The 17,509-nt window shown below is 43.2% G+C and overlaps 2 protein-coding genes across 2 annotated transcripts; one reads left to right on the plus strand and one right to left on the minus strand.

The window, feature by feature from the left end:
• Positions 1-1,279: 1,279 nt before the first annotated feature.
• TSPO (translocator protein) lies at positions 1,280-13,748 on the minus strand. Its single transcript, XM_080576713.1, has 4 exons — positions 13,627-13,748; positions 6,118-6,318; positions 2,903-3,041; positions 1,280-2,025 (listed from the first exon to the last, which is right to left on the minus strand). Exons 2-4 carry the CDS (start codon positions 6,303-6,305, stop codon positions 1,852-1,854), a joined length of 501 nt encoding a protein of 166 aa, XP_080432839.1. The 5' UTR covers positions 6,306-6,318; positions 13,627-13,748; the 3' UTR covers positions 1,280-1,851.
• Positions 13,688-16,466, plus strand: MCAT (malonyl-CoA-acyl carrier protein transacylase). Its single transcript, XM_080576712.1, has 4 exons — positions 13,688-14,270; positions 14,369-14,456; positions 15,265-15,482; positions 15,773-16,466. Exons 1-4 carry the CDS (start codon positions 13,830-13,832, stop codon positions 16,193-16,195), a joined length of 1,170 nt encoding a protein of 389 aa, XP_080432838.1. The 5' UTR covers positions 13,688-13,829; the 3' UTR covers positions 16,196-16,466.
• Positions 16,467-17,509: the final 1,043 nt, after the last annotated feature.

Genomic DNA, 17,509 nt, shown 5'->3' on the forward strand with positions numbered 1-17,509 from the left:
TATTATGTTGCTTTATGTATGGACAAGTTGCAAAAGGTGTTCTGTCCACCATGAAGTATAAGTTATGTGGGTAGTATATTCTTAGCTAGCTGCAGCCGTTGGAATCTGAGCGCAAAGTACAATTATAAAATTGTACAAGTGTTCGAAACCTTACTTCAAGTTTTGCTATCAAATGCACTATCCCTTGTGATCAGGAAGGGAAAGATTTCTTAGGCTATTTCAGGGTGCTCTTCTTCAGAAAGCTACTTCTTTTTACTGACTGGAACAGACTAGAGAAATAAACCATCTGTCTTGCAAAGATAGTCACTTCATAGGTGGGGCAGAAAGAAGAGCTGCATCAGTCAGACACAGTTGGTGCTGACAGCCATATCAAAGTCTGCAGTTCACCAGTTAGAACTTCTTTGAACTCCTGACTTAGGTGGAGTTTTTAATCACATTTGTTTCTTTATCATAGATGGTGTGACTACTTTCAATGCATATGATAGTTTGGCTGTGGCATAGAATATAGAAACAGGTGCTTGAGAGTGGATCTAAGGGGACATGCAGTGCTGCTCAGCAGATGTATTTGTGACTTGTAGGAAAGCAAAAGGCACTTTCTGCCTTCAAAGTACTTGAGAACAAGTAACAAAGTGACTGTGGATCTACAGTGGAGGGGAAGGTTTCCCTCATCACAAAGGGGAAAGTAACAGCATGCTTATCAAACCAAAAGAATGACCTACGAAAACTATTGAGATTTGTGCAGTTGGGCCACAAGCTGTGGGCAAAAATAATCTGTTCTGCTTTAGATAAAACATTCTTTGCCTTGTAGGAAGCAACTGGTTGAACTAAGCATTCCAGATCTTACTGTGTCAGCTACCATAACACTGAAGAGGAGAAACCCTTGTTTGCATTTCCAAGAAGCTAAAATGAGAGGTTGCAAGTAGTAGTACCTTCAGTGCTTGTGTGTGTAGCGCCTTACAGAGCAGCAAACCCACTTGTGACCTGGCTGCCCGTTTCATTAGACCTTGAAGGTCTAATGGTGAACTGGCTGGACACTTGAGGAGTCCACATGGAGTACGTTGGTGCTTTTAGGCCGGTGCTGCTGGTGATGCCAGAGGTGTGTGCAGAGAGCTGCTGAATATTTGAGTGCTCTTGGTTTCAAATTCAGGTGCTTTGAATTTGCTGTTTTGTTTGCCCATTACAATGTTTGGAAGAAAGGAAGGGGCCATCTTTGGGGCTACAGCATCCTGTTGCCTTCGGTATTTTTTTGTTCAGAAACAATAAAAACAGAGAAACAAAGTAAGTTTACATGTAGTTTAATACATTTAGCTGACACCTAGACTGTACAATGCTCCAAAGTGTCAAGGCACAAATTGTGAAAAAGATTTGGTCTCAAATACTTGCTGAGTACAATGATTACAGGACTGTAATATCTGGCAGCTGTAGTGAGACACTTCACAACACTAAAGCACTCTATAGTGCTACATATGAAAGACTTAGGCCACAATTATGGCTGCAACTGTTTGGAACAGCTTTCTGGAAGCTGTATTTATATGCAGCTGGATTTCTTCATCTGAATGTAGTGAGGTTGCAATTTGTGCTTATTTCTGGTAACAGTTAAAATGCTGCTGTCTTATAAAATGTAATACGATATTGAAAACTAGTACCTTTCAGTCAGCACTATCATATAATTTACTATAAAACTCCTGTGTGACTTTACCCAGCTAAGACACATTTGTTTCAAACAAGGACTGCTGTTATCAAACTGTAATTAGCAAATAGTAATGGTGTAAGTAGTTTAGCTAAAAAAAAAAAAGTCATAATTTTCTTTAGAAAATTCTTAAGGAAAAAATATTTTTGGCTAAAAGCTGTTTATTCAGATTTCTTGTCACAATTGTCTTTCCAGATACGGAAATTGAGTGCAGAAGCCATGGTTAGCCAAGCTAAATAAGGAACCATCAAATAAGCCGCTGTTTTGTTGATGTTATACCAGGAAGCAGTTGTAGCTGTTGCCGTACCAGTTGTGAGCAGGAGAGTCACGAGCCCCTGAAACACCAGGAAGGTGGTTAATGTTGTTTTACTTTTGCATTTTCTTGACTAGATAGTCGAGATATATGGCTCTTCCCAGCTAGCTCTGACACTTGGTGTATGCCTCTGTGGTTTATTTCTTCTCAGAAACTAGCTAGCAAAAAAGATTTCTTCTGAATTATGTGGTGAACTGACTCGTAACAGTCAGAAGAAAGGGCACAGCAGCTGGGAGCAGATAAAAATCCTTCTCACCTATATATACCCTATTTTTTTTATTTATTTTTCTTTTTTGGTAGCAGGAAGTGCAACATTGAGTAGAAGCCCGGTGTGACTTTGAGCAAGTAAGCTCACCCAGTGCTTTTCTGTTATAAATGCTTCCCAAAAGAGATGTCATAAGATCAAATTAATGATGGGTTGCAAAGTGTTCTGCTATTATAACGTTGCTTGTTTATTTAGGAAACCAGGCAAATAATAAAAACTACAAATTATTTTTGAGGCAAGCTGTTCCTCTTCAGACAGCAGAAAATTAGTCTGATCTAAAACGGATGCTGATTACATGAGTAATGATAAACTTCTTATCACTGCTGTTTGCCAAAGAGATAGCTAGGAATTTTACTAAGGCATAAATGTTTACATTTTCAAGTCACAGAATGCTCTTGTCAAAGGGTGGCAGAAAGAGCTATGTGAAATCTAAACATTTACGGGTGCTGTAGATACATAAATTCTCACAGGTGGCTGTTAGCATGCATAAAGAAAAACTTCTGCAAGCTGTATTCTATACTGATTACACAAATCAGGTTCAGTTTCAGGGAGACAAAATTATAACAACTTGAGTTTTAGCACATTGCAAGTGACTGCAGAATTGTATACTGAAGAGGCTTACTTCTCCACTTACCCATCCCATTTTGTGAGCTCTAAAAAATATCGGAGTCCACGCCCAGTTTAATGCCAGCTGCCCTGCATACAGGCCCAGAGGAACCACTGACTTTTCATTGAAGCCTCCCAATTCCTTCCATACCAGGTAAGAGCTGTATCTGAAAAAAGCAAATGTAAGGGGTAATTCAATACACCAGTTAGAAAGCAACCACATATTCTTAATCAAATCAAATTACTTCAGTGTCAGAAATTAAATTAATTTGGAAAAGTAGATACCCAGGCACTACTTGACAGAATAAATGACTGCACAGGTTTGATCATCTGTTGCAGACAGCAAGATGGAGGGAGGAAAAATTCCCCTGTTCTGCCAGAGTTCTCATTTCTAGGTATGGAGGAGCAGATGACCTACTGCATTTCAGTCTTAAAAGAGAATGCTGTGTTGAAATGGAAGCAAGTCTAAGACTCGAAGATAAAAGGTAAGTCTCTGAATAGGAGGAAAAAAAATCAATACTGGGAGATGTTGTTTTAAAAATATTGTAGTTTAAAAGAAAGCTTTTTTTAAATAGATGAATATAGGAGAAGTAGGAATTGAGGTGGGAATGGACAAAATGAGGAATACAAGCATGGGTGGTGGATGGTGTTTGAGCAAAGAATGAACCCTACAGTCATGTTTCAGAAGGGATGGTGAGGGGCAGAGAGGTACAAAGATGGGAAGAACAAAGATTTGACTTCTGTTGAAAGAACTGCAAGGAGCATCTAGCACCCTCCCTCTCTGTGGGACCCCACCTATTGAAAGCTCTTCCAAAAATGTTCTCAAGATTTTGAACAAGCCATCTTAATGCTACTGAAAAGCAGTTCACTGGAAAGATCCCACAGTGTAAGCTGCTAAAGACAAGAATTCTTGAGATTTGTGAGACTGGCCAATGTGAAATTTAGTTTTGCATGGAAGGCGACAGATTAGAAAAAGGAGTACGCATCATCCAAGACTCTTTTTTTTGCTCATTTGACTTTTTCATTAGACATTTCAATACACATGACTGCAGAACCATTCCAAGAGACAAGAGTCCCATGGACAAAATGCCAACACCTCAAATTATACTCTTGTTTCAGAATTAAAAACTGAATACAGAGTCTATCTTGGTAGGAGTCTGGTAGGCATGTGAACTGGACTGTGCACTTCACTGGACAGCAGGGGGATCATATGTATTTCTACTGGTAGTGGAGCAAAGATGGATACCAACTCTTAAGCATTATTTCCTTAAGGAGCAGACAAACACTTGTAGGAGTGTTCATATGTAGGTCATATAATAAGGATATTTTGGGTCTGACCAAGTTGGTGACCCCAGCTTGCTTCTTGACCACTTCTTTCATAAAAACTAAACAATGCAACTCTGGTATCCTGGCAGTTTGACTACAGAGAATATTTAAAAATATATATTCTTTTTGGGAGAGAAGGATGAGAAACTTAACGGTTTCTCTTTGTAAAAGGCATCAGGACCCAAGTCAGTTTCTAAGTGACTTAACAGAGCTACAGTGTAGACTTAAGAGTTGTTGATACATCTAACTTTCACTAAAGGCAAAGGTCATTGTGCACAAATTTATTTGGGAACTAAACATCAAAGAAAAGCATGGAAGCTTATTAAATCTTGCTTTTAGTTAGAATCTCTTGAATATATTAAAAGCAAGAAATAACTAAAGGAACTAGGAGTCTTGATTGTTCCAAGGAATATGTGTGCAGGACAGATTACAGAAAAAAATGCCTGACAATAAATATGCCTTTTCACTGAGTTAGATGTATAGTACACAACCGAGACCATCAATCTCAGAATATACTGCTTCTGGTATTTTCAAAGTAAGCTGATAAACTGTCACAATCAGGATTTTTAAAAGATTTAATTTGGTGTGCAGATTTAGTGATGAGAAATCAGGAAACAGGCTTATGAACTGTGCAGTCAACTTGAAGAAGGCACTTCATGGGAAAGTGAGTTTTTTCTTGTTTCTATTTTATCCCCAGGACAGTAATGTTCTGATTCAAATATTAACTCTCTGAATATACAAGAGAAAAGAGCAATTAAAAAAACAAAACAAACCTCTGTAAGACTGCCAATTTAACATTCAGGTACATTTTCAGACACTGGATCATTGCTGTGTTTTGCAACAGGTGTTTTAGTTATCCTGCAGGTTGTCTTAAATGCCACATAATATTGGAAAAGATTTGGTTTCTTTGAAACTTCGTATAGTTAAGCCAGTGCTATGTACAAGATAGAAATCACTTAAAATTCATTGACATGATGGATGAGAGAGGTAAACTATAAAAGGCATATTGTAACCTAAAAATTAATACTGTGGGTTTAACAATAATGCATATTTGATAGCTAGGAAGAAAAAAATGCTGAGTCTTGGATCATAGCTAGTTCTTGATGAACAAGTGCAGAAGGAACACAAAGCATCACTTACTGTTTGCTGGCTGCACCAGCCTCTGCCGAAGCTCTTGAGCAGACTTAACATAAAACCATGCTTTGTTGGGTGGACAGCTTCTGGAGCAGTCTGTGAGAAGTGACAAAGCTGCCCAAACAATCTCCTGAGACAATCTACTTCTATAAATATTTTTGCTACATCTTATTAAAAGTAACAGCTGCCAAAATATAGTAGTATTAAACATTTACAGTACCTGTGGGAATGGTATTTGGCCTCATACTTTCCTGTTCATTTGACAGTAACTGCTGTGCTGTCAAGTATTTTAAACTAGTTAAATAAAGAGGCAGCAGAGGGTTTCAGACATCTATAGTTTAACAGCCTGCCAGTTTTATTTGAAAAGACATGTATGTTAGTTTTGATTTTTTTCTTTTAATTGAGCTCTGTTAGAACAGTTCTATCTTTTTTCCATGTTCCTGAAGCTACTGAAGGACATGCTTAGAAGAAATCCTAGAGCTTCCTCACTCTATTGCTGCCAGCTTGGCAGGTCTTCCCCTCAGAATGAATAAGGAAAGCAAATTAATGACAGCTTTTCAAACTCCTGCTTTTGAAGTGGATACTTCTGTGTACAAAATATCCTATCAAACCCACACACAACTCCCCAAACATGTTCTTACCTGTTACACAGGCAGCTTGACACAGTTTCTTACAAACATACAGCTAGAGCAATACAATAATAGTTTTCTGGTCTAGCATTATATAAAAAAAATAATAACTTGAAGATCAGCTAAGTGTGTTGATACAACGTGAAAAACATACCCCATAGATGTATAGAGAGTTCCCCAAATAGGAGCAAACACCCAGTTAGGTGGATGCCAGGATGGCTTCTGCAGAGATTCATACCACACCGGGATTTCCTTTTTGGTTATTGTGCTTCCTAAAAATCCTCCTGCATGGGGCAAGAGTGTGAAGCCCACTGCGGGGGCCCAGGCTGGTACCAGTTCCATTGAGACAGTGAATCTGAAACAAACCCAAACAAGTTGATTAGCAGAGCAACCTTAAAATGAAACTGTGAAACTATTCAATTTTTATTAAGTAGATTTTAAAAAATATACACATGTAGGATCTGATCCACAGCCTTGCCTTGTCACTCAAAGAGTGCAGCTGAAATAAATGGATCTTTTATCAGCTTCACTGGACAATACTCACCTGCATATGGGAATCTATCATTCACATTCTGGTGTTTTTTGGTGTTTTTTCTGTTGGTTGGTTGGTTAAGTTTTCTTGAGCCTTTGCTTCCCCCTTAACTTTGTGCAGTAAGACTGCTGAATATAAGACTGCTGAATTTTACCTACATACTCATTCATGGGTGAGAATAATTATGCCAGAAGAATAATGCAGTTTGATATCATATTAAGTACGCTTGGAAAAAAATGCCCAAAGAAACTTTTATTTTTGTATTTACCACAAAGTTCATTCACTTACTGGAATGGTGCAGTCAAAAGTAATGAAGTGGATAAAGTGTGTGCTTGCCTGTGCTCAAGCAAAATAATTTTATACACTGTTACATTTTTAGCCTCTAAGGGTGCTGAGGATGCTCAGGGGCTAGTAAGATGGGTGTGGTAAGTAGCAGACACTTGAGAAGCTGCTCAGAAAACATGCACTAGGGAGGACAAGGAGAAAACAAGCACTTAAATGATGTTTTGCTGAACAAGGATGGAGATCTTAGTGGCTAAATGGGGCTTCTTCAAAACACAGGCAATCAGTTGCAGCCATCTCAGCTGCTAAAGACCATAAAGTATACTGGATTAAATTTGCCTACAGAAGTAACATGAAGCAAGGCCTTGTTCCGGCAGGCTGAGCTGCTTTAGTTGGAGTACAGGCAGCAACAGAAAGAGTAAGGAAGTAGGCAGGGAAAAGCTTCATCACAAGTTGTCTGGCAAGAAGTCAATTGCTACAAAAGATCTGTGTTTAGCTAGTTGAAATGCAAATAGATGAGAGGATTATAAAAGGGGCAGAACCAAAGCACATCATTTTTCAAATGTACAGTGGTCAAATACACCCAATTACTGTTAATCTGTTAGGCAGCAGGGACAGACAGCAGGAAGGGATCCTAAGATGGCAAGAGGCTAGGGAAGCAACAGGGAAAGGGCAGCTCTGGAAACCCTGGGACAGAAAGTGTTAGAGCCACCAGCATTTCAGAGGCACGTCAAAGGAAAGTGTCCTGTTGACTCAGCAGTTGTCCTGGCCTACATTTAAAAGTTTTTATTGCTACAGTTGTGTCTAATGGGATGGGGAGACAAGGTGGGAAAGCGGAAATCCCACTTGTAACAGGTGTGCTTAAACTATTACAATGTTGCACACATGATGTTACATTGTCACAGGGCTGCTGATACCTTGGATTTTTATTTGGGGAACAGGTAGGAACTCAGACAGCAAGATTGCTCCCTTTTTTGTTGCTTTACTCAGGGGTCTCCCCATCTGGTTACACAGATTTAATGAGGAGACTTCAGTAGCTGGGACCACAGACCAGGCCAAGAAGGATCGAGAAAATTTCTGGTGATAGGAGCAAACAATTTTTGAAGGCAGAACAGCGTAGAGGGACTGGTAAAGCATGCAGAATTAGCAAATTTGTAAGGAGTAAACAAGAAAGGGCACATAGGTTACTGTGCTCTGAGGATGGCCTCAGGGGAGAGTGTAGGAGGGCAGTGAGTGGGAGCGCGTGAAAAAAGACAGCAGCCAAAACAGTAAGGCTGTCAAAAACAGAACAAAAGCATGAAGTGGTGAAAGACAAACTGTAGAGAAAAATACAGAACTAAGACCAGGGAGAATGGAAGAGGGAGAATGATGTGCTAGCCTGCTGGAACTGCATCAGTTAGGTCTTGGGTGGAGGATGGACAGCAAGGAAGGGAGGAAAAGCTCTGCATAGCTCATTGCTGCAGTCATTGCTGCTGTACTTTCTGCCTCGTGTATTCTTCCTGCTGTTTTACTGGGAGTGCCTTAAGTGGAGCAAAGGAATTAATGCATTCTCTCACACCTAGATCTGTATGGTTATTTTCCTGCAGGAGCTGCAGAGCATGCTATTTGTTGCCAAGACTGACAGCATCAAAGGCTCTGCCTTTGGGATAAAAGGGAATTGCTTTGTGCAGGAGCAACAAGGTGTAATGGGAACAAGAGCTCCAAACACAGCGGTTCCCTCTGGTTGCCTTCTGACTTAACCTTTGTGAATTACTGTCTGAAGTAGAAAGCTGCTCAGAGCTCACCAATTCTTATTCTGTTGCTTTTACTGTGAAGAGAACACCAGGCCTTACTTCTGTACACACATGGTACAGTGCTGGTCATTGGTGCAGCTCCAGCATGGCTATCAAATGCTAGCACTTTTTTTTTTAAAGTGATAAGCAAGGACCCCAACGGTTTTATGCTTTATTTAGACATAAAAATATCAGGGTAGTTTCCTGCAGGTATTAGGCAACTGGACTTTGTCAGGTGTTGTTCTTTCTGTCAGCTTCTCCCCAAGGAAAGAAGTCTGAAAGCGTTCTGCTAGCCAAAAGTGCTAAATGCTATCAAATTGGAAAAATAATTCTCTGCTGCAGTCAGTAAATAAATGACGCAGCTGCAAGTCTGTCCCTGTACATGTCGGAGGAAGAATGCTAAAATAAGTGACATGAGGAAGAAAGTCAGGTAGGCAAACAAGTGGTAAAGGCACAAAGCAGAGAAAGGGAAAAATCAAGCTGTGCATGAACAGGAAAAGGGAACAGACAAAAGTGAAGAAATTAAACATACTGACTTGAATTCAGTGTTGGTGTCCTATTATTTTGACTACTGTTACTACTGCTTTGTATGGTATGTTTTCTAGTAGCATTTCTCAGGACTTCCTAAGCATTGCAAAATGCTCTCTCCTGTATAGTACCTAGCAGAAAGAAGAACAAAGCCATGCAGCACAGTTGCAGGGTCACTCCAGTAGACCACAGCTGTCCAACAGCAGTGGGAGTTCCTGTCTTTAATTCCCCAGAAGTTAAATACTAGTATCAATTTCCAATAAAAAGCAATAGGGGAACCACACTTGTTCAACTTGTTCACTTTGTTAGAAGCTGTGTCCATCTTTCTCTGGCTACTTGCAGCAGGTCTTTAGTGAGAGGAAGTAAAAGGAAGGGATACAGTGGAGACTCAATGGATGAAGCTTAACAGACAAGCAAAGCAACTGAAATGGCAAAAGATCATTCAGCAATGAAAGATGAACATAAGGGAAGGTGCTGTGTATGAAATCCCAATGTTGGGTGACAAAGAGAGGAGGAAAGTGGAAAAGGTGAGGGGTCCTGAGTGACACAATCTGGTCTCAGAAAAGCTTGTGCAAATAAAGTTTCTGTTTTGACCTTTCACCACATGCAGTTTGGCAGCCCCAGCCTGGGTCCATGTTGCCACTCAGTCAGTGCTGTAGTGTTTGTGCAGGTAGCTATGCAGCATGAGATCTGTGCCACCTTTATGGAAAGCTCAGAAAATTTGTGAAAGTAATGTAGTCAAAGAGTTTGTAAAGGATTACCAGCCATGACTTTCTTTTAATGTACTGTTCTACTCAGCTTCATTGGAATTAAGCCTGATTCTCATAGATTTAGGACTGAAAACCTTCTCAGTTTTTACAGTCAACTATGATGAGGCAACTAAGTTTTGTTTTGTTTTTAGTTAATAATACTATATTATTGTTACAACTAGAATAGCTTATTTGGAATCACAGTGTAGCCATTCAATGCTTGCAGAAATGTATCAGGGGACCAAGGAAAGCTCACAGTTACTGTACATCAGCTGGGGTGGCAGGGAAGGGGATGACTATACAGAGCAGAAAGGATCTGATGGGATCCTTCAACCATTTGTTTTCTAGGCTTACAAATATGCAGGGACTACATTTGGAAATATCCAGACTTTAAGGTAAACAATTTTCCTTCACTGATATGTTTTGTTTGGGGCATGTCCTGACTTTTAAGCACATGTAAACACCTGAAGTTACTCAGTGATAACTTGCATGGCACAGACTTGTCAGCACAGCCCCTCTGGCTGCATCTGCATTACAACCTACAAACAATTACTATTTTCCCAGTGATATCCCAACCCCACTTCAGGGTGAGATCAGGTTGCACAATACTCTCACACCCTGATTTTCATACTGAAGAAACCTGGGTGTCTGTGATTGGTAACTGCAGTGTGACCAGCAGGTAATTTTAACTCTGCTGCTAAACCACCACAGCTGGAAATCTTCACTCCCCACACACTGAACTTGCTTACTTCTGTTTCTGCCCCTTATTTCTGCCCTCCAACATTTTCTTCATAATCCCACCCATTTTCGATTTAGCCCTAGTCTGACTGCAGCGGGACAGTTTGTTTTACAAATGTTAAAACATTTTTTTCTAGATATTCAAAACAGCTGACTTGCCAAAAGATAGTTCCAGCTAAGTAAAGTACCAGGTAAAAAGGAGGAGGGAAAAAAATATTGCAGCTTGCTGCCTAATGGGCTTCTATCTTTTTGCAGGTTATTTCTCTGTGTTGGTGTTAACATGCAGAAAGTAAAACTGAAGCTTTCTGTGTCCTCCTCTCTTTTATCTGGAAAAGGGGCTGCCCAGGGAGAAAGGACAGGGTGTGGAAGGGGGGACAGAAGATGCATCGTGGCAGAGGAGGCTGGTGAAAAAAGAACTAGAACACTTCTTAGCTTCCAAAGGCTCTGCTGGACTAGGGAACAGGTCTCTGAAAGTCAGATGGGTCCCTTCCCCTCCTCAAGCCTGGGCGCTGCCAGAGAGAACAGGAGAAAGAGGGAAAGGCCAGCTACCTCCAAGGCATTTTTTATATCCCTGTTATGGCAAACTTCTGACTAATCCCCTTCTTGTGCAACTTAATGCTGGCTACCCAATCACACACGGCTTAAATCACAGCTATTGCATTTAAAAACACTAAGGAAAATTCTCAACAAGGCTAAATCCCCGATGCAGCTCTGGAGTTTCTGGTCCTGGGTGTTTTGAGATGGATTGACAAAGCTGCAAAAGTACGGGGGGAGGATGAAGGGAGACAGGGGATCCCCTAAGATATATACTCACCCTCCCATCCTCCATAGTGTCTCATTTTGAGGGCAGATATGTTCCTACCCAGGGCTGAGAGGCAGCATGCAAATCTTAAGTGGAGTAAAGCTTTTCCTTACATAGCTATCTGAAGAATTAAAGGTGCATGTTTAATTTATGATAAACCTTTGAGATCTGTTGTTGCTTTAATTCCTGGGAAACTGTGACACTAAAAGTAAAGTGTTGTCGCAGTCTGTGATGCAGAACATGGCTACCACAGAAAAAGCAGTCTTATCTTTGTTGATCTTGAGTAATAGCTAGAACAGTATCAGGTATGTTTTTCAGAAATAAGGGACTTCTACAGTCAATTGTATAAACAGAATATAAAACAATATATATTACAGAATATAAATACAATATAAATGCCTAACAAGTGTATGTTTATAATATGTATTTATAAATTAAAAAACTGATTGTATTTATTTAAGGATACAATGTGAGTAATATAGGTATCAGGTTTAGAAACAAAACAAATCTTACCACCCAGGTTACGCTTCTTTTGGGATGGCAGATTTATGATTTACTGAAGTGACCAGATCCACATACTGTGAACAGAAACTTATGCTAGAATACCATCTTCCCAGGTGACAATTTGCTGCATACTGCTCAATGTCTTCTAACTTTTCCTCTGTAAATTTGTATAATATTCTCTGCACGCATTGTATTTGAAAGACAAAAACTACTTTCCTTTCAAACAGCTAGCTACCTAACCTCCTGCTGCAGATTCTTCTTGTTAGTCTACCCACTTTGAAACTGTCATCCGTGTGTATATGCTGTAAAAAAATTTAGTTTCCCTTGGGTAGTTCTTGTTTAAGTGATGCCCAGGCCAGCTTGCCAGGAATTCCTTAAACACAGTAAAATGACGCAGAAGTGCCACATGAGGGATGCTTTAATAGCAGCAGATGTTCATGATCCACCAACACTGGTAAGTGTGCTTTGCAAGCAGTCTGCGCCCTTTCTGGCAAACCAAAAAGGAAGCAGTACCGCGGAGGTGGGCTCAGGCTTGGGCTGCCGCAGTGTTTTACAGGACCCATACTTTGCCCCAGGCATTGCCTCTGAACCCCCAGATGTGAAGGTCACAACTGTGAACCTTCCCAGGGCATAGTGGGCCCACGTAGGATGAGCTGCAACCCTGGCCTCGTGCAAAAGGGGCACCTCTGGCTTCCGGAGCTCGTAGGGCAGCTGCCAGAAACAGTGCCTCAAAGCTCTGCAGTGCAGCTTGAACGCAATGAGAGCAACAGTTGGTTACCCTGAGAGCTTTCACTGAGGTGTAACCGCAGACTAGCCAGTCTAATAACTTGCCGCCCGGGTGCCTGCTCTTGGTTGAGCATGAAGTATCACCGCTGCTTATGTTACAGGCAGAGGCAGACTGGAGCAGGATGTAGTCGTGCATTCCTGCCTGTGCGGTTCAGCTAACTGTTGAGAAACTCAGGGTTTTTTTCCAGGTATTTTACCTGGAAGTTGACAAAAACAGAGGAAACTATCTAACAGAGAAATGTAGGATACAGATTAGAAAAGCAAGCAAAATCTGCCCACCGTAATCCTTTTGAATCGTCCTGAATAAAAAGTCAGCACAATGTCTTGCAGTTCTGATCCATTTCCCATCTGCCCTGCTAAACTAATACAATCTACTTTGTTAAACTGTTTAGTGATGTCAGACTCACTGCTTGCTACTCTTTCATAACCTTAAGCTATGCAAAGTCATTGCACAACTGCAACTTTTGCATGGCTACTTTCATTTTAAAAAAAAAATATTCTCGCTGTTCAGTGCTCAAGTCAGTACGGTGCATTTTGCTCCATTTTATAAGAATTGCTTGGAAATTGAAAAACCCAAGTCCTTTCTCGCAGCCCTGAAGATACGTATGTGTCTGGTTAAGAAGCAGAGAGGCACCGCAAGAGGACACCTGCCGCCCAACAGCACTCTGAAGTGATATTCACCGAGCGGACAACGGGAAAACTCACAAAGAAAAAAACAGAAGAAGAAAAAAAAAAAAGAAGATGAAGAAAGAAAAAAAGAAGAAAGAAAAAGAACAACAGCCTCCTCCTCCTCAGCTCCTTTTTGGGGGACAAAAGGCAGTAGCAGCATTTTCCGTGTCAAACAGCGGGCTCCCAGCCCGCTCTCTCCTCGGGGTCTCGCCTTGATCCCCCCGACTCTGGCCCCACTGCCCCCGGCCTCGCCTCAGCGCCGAGGGCCCCGCGGTCGCCCCCCGGCGGACCCGGCCGTTACCTCCGCTCCGCTCCGCTCCCGCCGCTGCCTCCTGTACCGGCAGGCGGCCACCCCTGCGCCTCCCACCGGCGGGGCCCGCCCCGAGGAGGGACCGAGGGCGGCTCGGCTCGGCTCGGCTCGGGCCGGCTGAGGAGGAGGAGGAGGCCGGCCGGGGGCCGCCCGGTTCCCGTGGCAACGCGGGGAGAGGCGGCCGGGCGGCGTCCATGAGCAGCTGGGCCGCGGCGCCATGGCGGCTGGGTGGCTGCGGCGGCTTCCGCCGTGCCTCACGACGGGCGGGCAGCTCCCTGGCCGGCGGTGGGGAGCGGGCGGCGAGGCTGAGCGACCTGCTGAGGAGCTCGGAGCGGGACGGGGCGCCGGGAGAGGAGGCGGCGGCGGCGAGGCGGGAGCGGCGGCCCCCCCGGGAGGGCACGGTGCTGCTCTTTCCCGGGCAGGGCAGCCATTTCGTGGGGATGGGCCGCGGGCTGCTGCGGTACCCCGGCGTGCGGGATATGTACCGCCTGGCCGAGAAGGTGCTGGGCTACGACCTGCTCTCGCTCTGCCTGGAGGGGCCGCGGGCAGAGCTGGACCGCACCCGGCACTGCCAGCCCGCCGTTTTCGTCGCCTCCCTGGCTGCCGTGGAGAAGCTCAACCACCGGCAGCCTGACGTGAGGGCCGCGCCGGGGCCTGCCCTGGGCCTGGCGCCGCGAAATGGCGCCCCCGGCACTCCCCCCAGCGGCTGCCCGTGTCCCCTCTCCCCCCGCAGGTGCTGGAGAGCTGCGTGGCCGCCGCCGGGTACAGCGTCGGGGAGTTCGCTGCACTTGTGTTCGCCGGAGCCATGGACTTCGCGGAAGGTGCTGGGGAAACGCTATGAAGCCGCTTGTAGGACACCCCCCCTTCTGTCATCGCCCTCCACCCGGCTCTTTTTTGTTAAAGTTTACTTTCTGCTTACACCATTCTCTCTACAACTACCTGAAAGGAGGTTGTGGGAAGCTGGGAGTCAGCTTCCTCTCGCAGATAACTAGTGATAGGACTAGAGGGAATGGCCTCAAGTTGCATCGGGAGGTTTAGGTTGGAAATTAGGAGACATTTCTTCTCAGAAAGAGTAGTCAGGCATTGGAGTGGGTTGCCCAGGGAGGTGGTTGCAAAAAGTTGAGCCAAGGGAGGTTTAGGTTGGATATTAGGAAGAATTTATTTACTGAAAGGGTTGTTAGGCATTGGAATGGGCTGCCGAGGGAAGTGGTTGAGTCACCAACCCTGGAGGTCTTTAAAAGACGTTTAGATGTAGCGTTTAGTGTTATGGTGTAGTGGAGGACTTGTTAGTGTTAGGTCAGAGTTTGGACTAGGTGATGTTGGAGTTCTCTTCCAACCTGGGTGATTCTGTGGTAGAGTCACTGACCCTGGAGGTGTTCAAGGAAAGGTTGGACCTGGTGCTTAGGGATGTGGTTTAGTGGGTGACATTGGTGGTAGGGGGATGGTTGGACCAGATGATCTTGGAGGGCTTTTCCAATCTTATGATTCTATGATTCACTTTAATTCACCTAGCGTTACGCTGAAAGCATCAGCGTTTAACGGGAACGAGCAGCCGCCGCTTGTGCATGATGTGACACCGCAGTGTCAGCCAAAGCTATGTTTACCTGGCTCTACCTTCTCTCTCCCTAGCGCTGTATGCAGTGAAGGTACGTGCTGAAGCTATGCAGAAGGCGTCGGAGGCTGTCCCCAGTGGGATGCTGTCAGTGATTGGCCGGCCGGAGGCAAATTACAAGTTTGCCTGCTTGGAAGCTCGAAGGCACTGTGAATCGCTGGGTATAGAAAACCCCGTATGTGAAATTTCAAACTATTTGTTTCCAGACAGCAGAGTCATTGCGGGACACTTGCAGGTATTGCTACAGATTAAGTTGAATTTAACATTTGGTTGAATTTAACATTTCAGTATTTAAAACTTCTCCTTTCCGCTTCTATGTGGAGGTTAACCTGTGTGGCAAGAGTTTGTCCAAACAAAAGTAGTTGCTTTGTGATGTTTGTTTGTTTTCTAGTGTGTGCTCAGTTGTTGGGTAGGGAAAGGAGTTGTTTTGTCATGCCAAGTCTAGTGAGATTGTTCTTGTGGGGTTTGTGGGGTGAGCAAGTAAAGTTTTATCATGTGAGACTCACTTCTGTCTCTCTTTTGTAGGCTTTGAAGTTTTTGCAGGAGAATGCCCGAAAATATTATTTTACACGTACGAAAATGCTTCCGGTCAGTGGTGCTTTTCACACACGACTTATGGAACCAGCAGTAGAGCCATTGGCTGAAGTCCTAAAATGCATTGAGATTCAAAAACCCCTGATCTGTGTCTATTCCAATGTTGATAGCAAAAAGTATATGCACTCAAAACACATTCAGAAGCTGCTAGTAAAGCAGATTGTTTCACCTGTGTTGTGGGAACAGACCATGCATTCTGTTTATGAAAGAAAGCAAGGAACAGAATTTCCTTACACGTACGAAGTGGGGCCTGGGAAGCAGCTAGGAGCAATTCTCAAAAAGTGTAACCTAAAGGCCTGGAGGCAATATAGCCATGTAGATGTTTCAAAAGATGAGGAAGTAATGGAGACATAAACAGATTTTTGAGAAAAATCCATGCAACTTGTTGTTTCTGCGTTATTTAAAAATAACTTCATGCTCCTAAAAGAGGAAGTCTTAAGCATTGGTTGCTTCTCACAATGAGAAGAGCAGCATGCTTGTCACTGCAGTGAACATTGGCCTTCCCTGTGTGCCTTGGATATGGAACAAGAGAGCAGCTTGCAAAGTTGCTTTTCCACCTGTGTTGGGACTGCAAAACTGCCAATAAACATGCCAAATAGTGTTCTGTTTGGCCTTAATCCTGCAAGCAACTTCCCCTCTCTTTTTTTCCTTTTTTTTTTTTTTTTAATTTGTGTGTGTGCGTGCATTCAAGTTGCAGTCGGTAGCTGTCACTGCCCATTCCAGGGGTCCTTGGCCTGGGTTCCGGGCAGAGCTGGGTTGTTTGCCGGGTTGCCAAGGGTTTGTATTTGGGATGCTATGGGGTGCATGTTAGTTGGCCTGCAGGTCCACATGTAGAAGGAAGTAATTTTCCTTCCAGTTGTTCAATGCCACATCGGTTGTGCTAAAATACCTCATATAGAATGAATGTTTCCCCAAATTAATAAACTTAACAGAATTCCCAGCCTCCCAAGAGGTGCAGGAGTTCTGGAACCCTGACCAACCCTGCGATTGCATAGGCTTGAGCTTTGAATGGCTTTTCTTGACAAAGCAGAAACCAGGGGTGCTGGAAATGTCCTGCTGAGATCCTTGGGAGGGCAACTTTGTTGAAGGCGAGCCCTGCAGCAGCACTCAGTCAGGGGAATTTGGATGCTGGTGTCACTTCTCTCTGTACCCCCGACTGCGTTCTGCCAGCTCTGGCATCTCCCAGAAGCAGGAGATGCAGTGGAGAGCAGAGTGTCCTGGAAGGAGCTTCCTGGCTGGTGAAGCACAGAAAGTTGCTGTTACACAGAAAGTTTATTCGTGCTCTGTTTGCACTTTGTCTCTAAGGGGTGCTTCATGGTTTAAGAATAAAATCAGAGAACAGTGTTTGTTAGGGGATCGGGTACAGACAAGCAAGTAGAGGCTAGATTGTGCATGCATGGCTGAGCAGAAGCCTCAGCTGAACTTTACCCTTTTCTTCATGCTTTTGGTATTTTAATAGCTTTTAGCAGATATACAGAAAAAGTAAAGTATACATTACTTAAATCATATATGACTACTACAGGCTACCAGTTAAATGTTGGGCTGACTGTTAAAAAAAAAAAAAAAGATTTTGATGAAGTCTCTTACGTTAACAGGAATGTGCTAATTAGTAAGTGAAGCATAACAAATTTATCACCAGGTGGTTAGAATATTCCAACTAAATGACAT

The sequence above is a fragment of the Anser brachyrhynchus genome, assembly GCF_964034855.1.
Source record: "Anser brachyrhynchus genome assembly, chromosome: 1".
In the NCBI taxonomy this organism is placed as follows: Eukaryota; Metazoa; Chordata; class Aves; order Anseriformes; family Anatidae; genus Anser; species Anser brachyrhynchus.

Excerpts from the sequence above, each read along its gene's own strand:
- TSPO (XM_080576713.1), bottom strand. The coding sequence starts at position 6,305 with ATGGAACTGGTACCAGCCTGGGCCCCCGCAGTGGGCTTCACACTCTTG. Across the intron at positions 3,042-6,117 it reads ACTCTCTATACATCTATGGG|ATACAGCTCTTACCTGGTAT; the intron begins GTATGTTTTTCA and ends TGCTTTTTTCAG. Across the intron at positions 2,026-2,902 it reads GAGCTCACAAAATGGGATGG|GGGCTCGTGACTCTCCTGCT; the intron begins GTAAGTGGAGAA and ends CTGGTGTTTCAG.
- MCAT (XM_080576712.1), top strand. The coding sequence starts at position 13,830 with ATGAGCAGCTGGGCCGCGGCGCCATGGCGGCTGGGTGGCTGCGGCGGC. Across the intron at positions 14,271-14,368 it reads TCAACCACCGGCAGCCTGAC|GTGCTGGAGAGCTGCGTGGC; the intron begins GTGAGGGCCGCG and ends CTCCCCCCGCAG. Across the intron at positions 15,483-15,772 it reads TCATTGCGGGACACTTGCAG|GCTTTGAAGTTTTTGCAGGA; the intron begins GTATTGCTACAG and ends TCTCTTTTGTAG.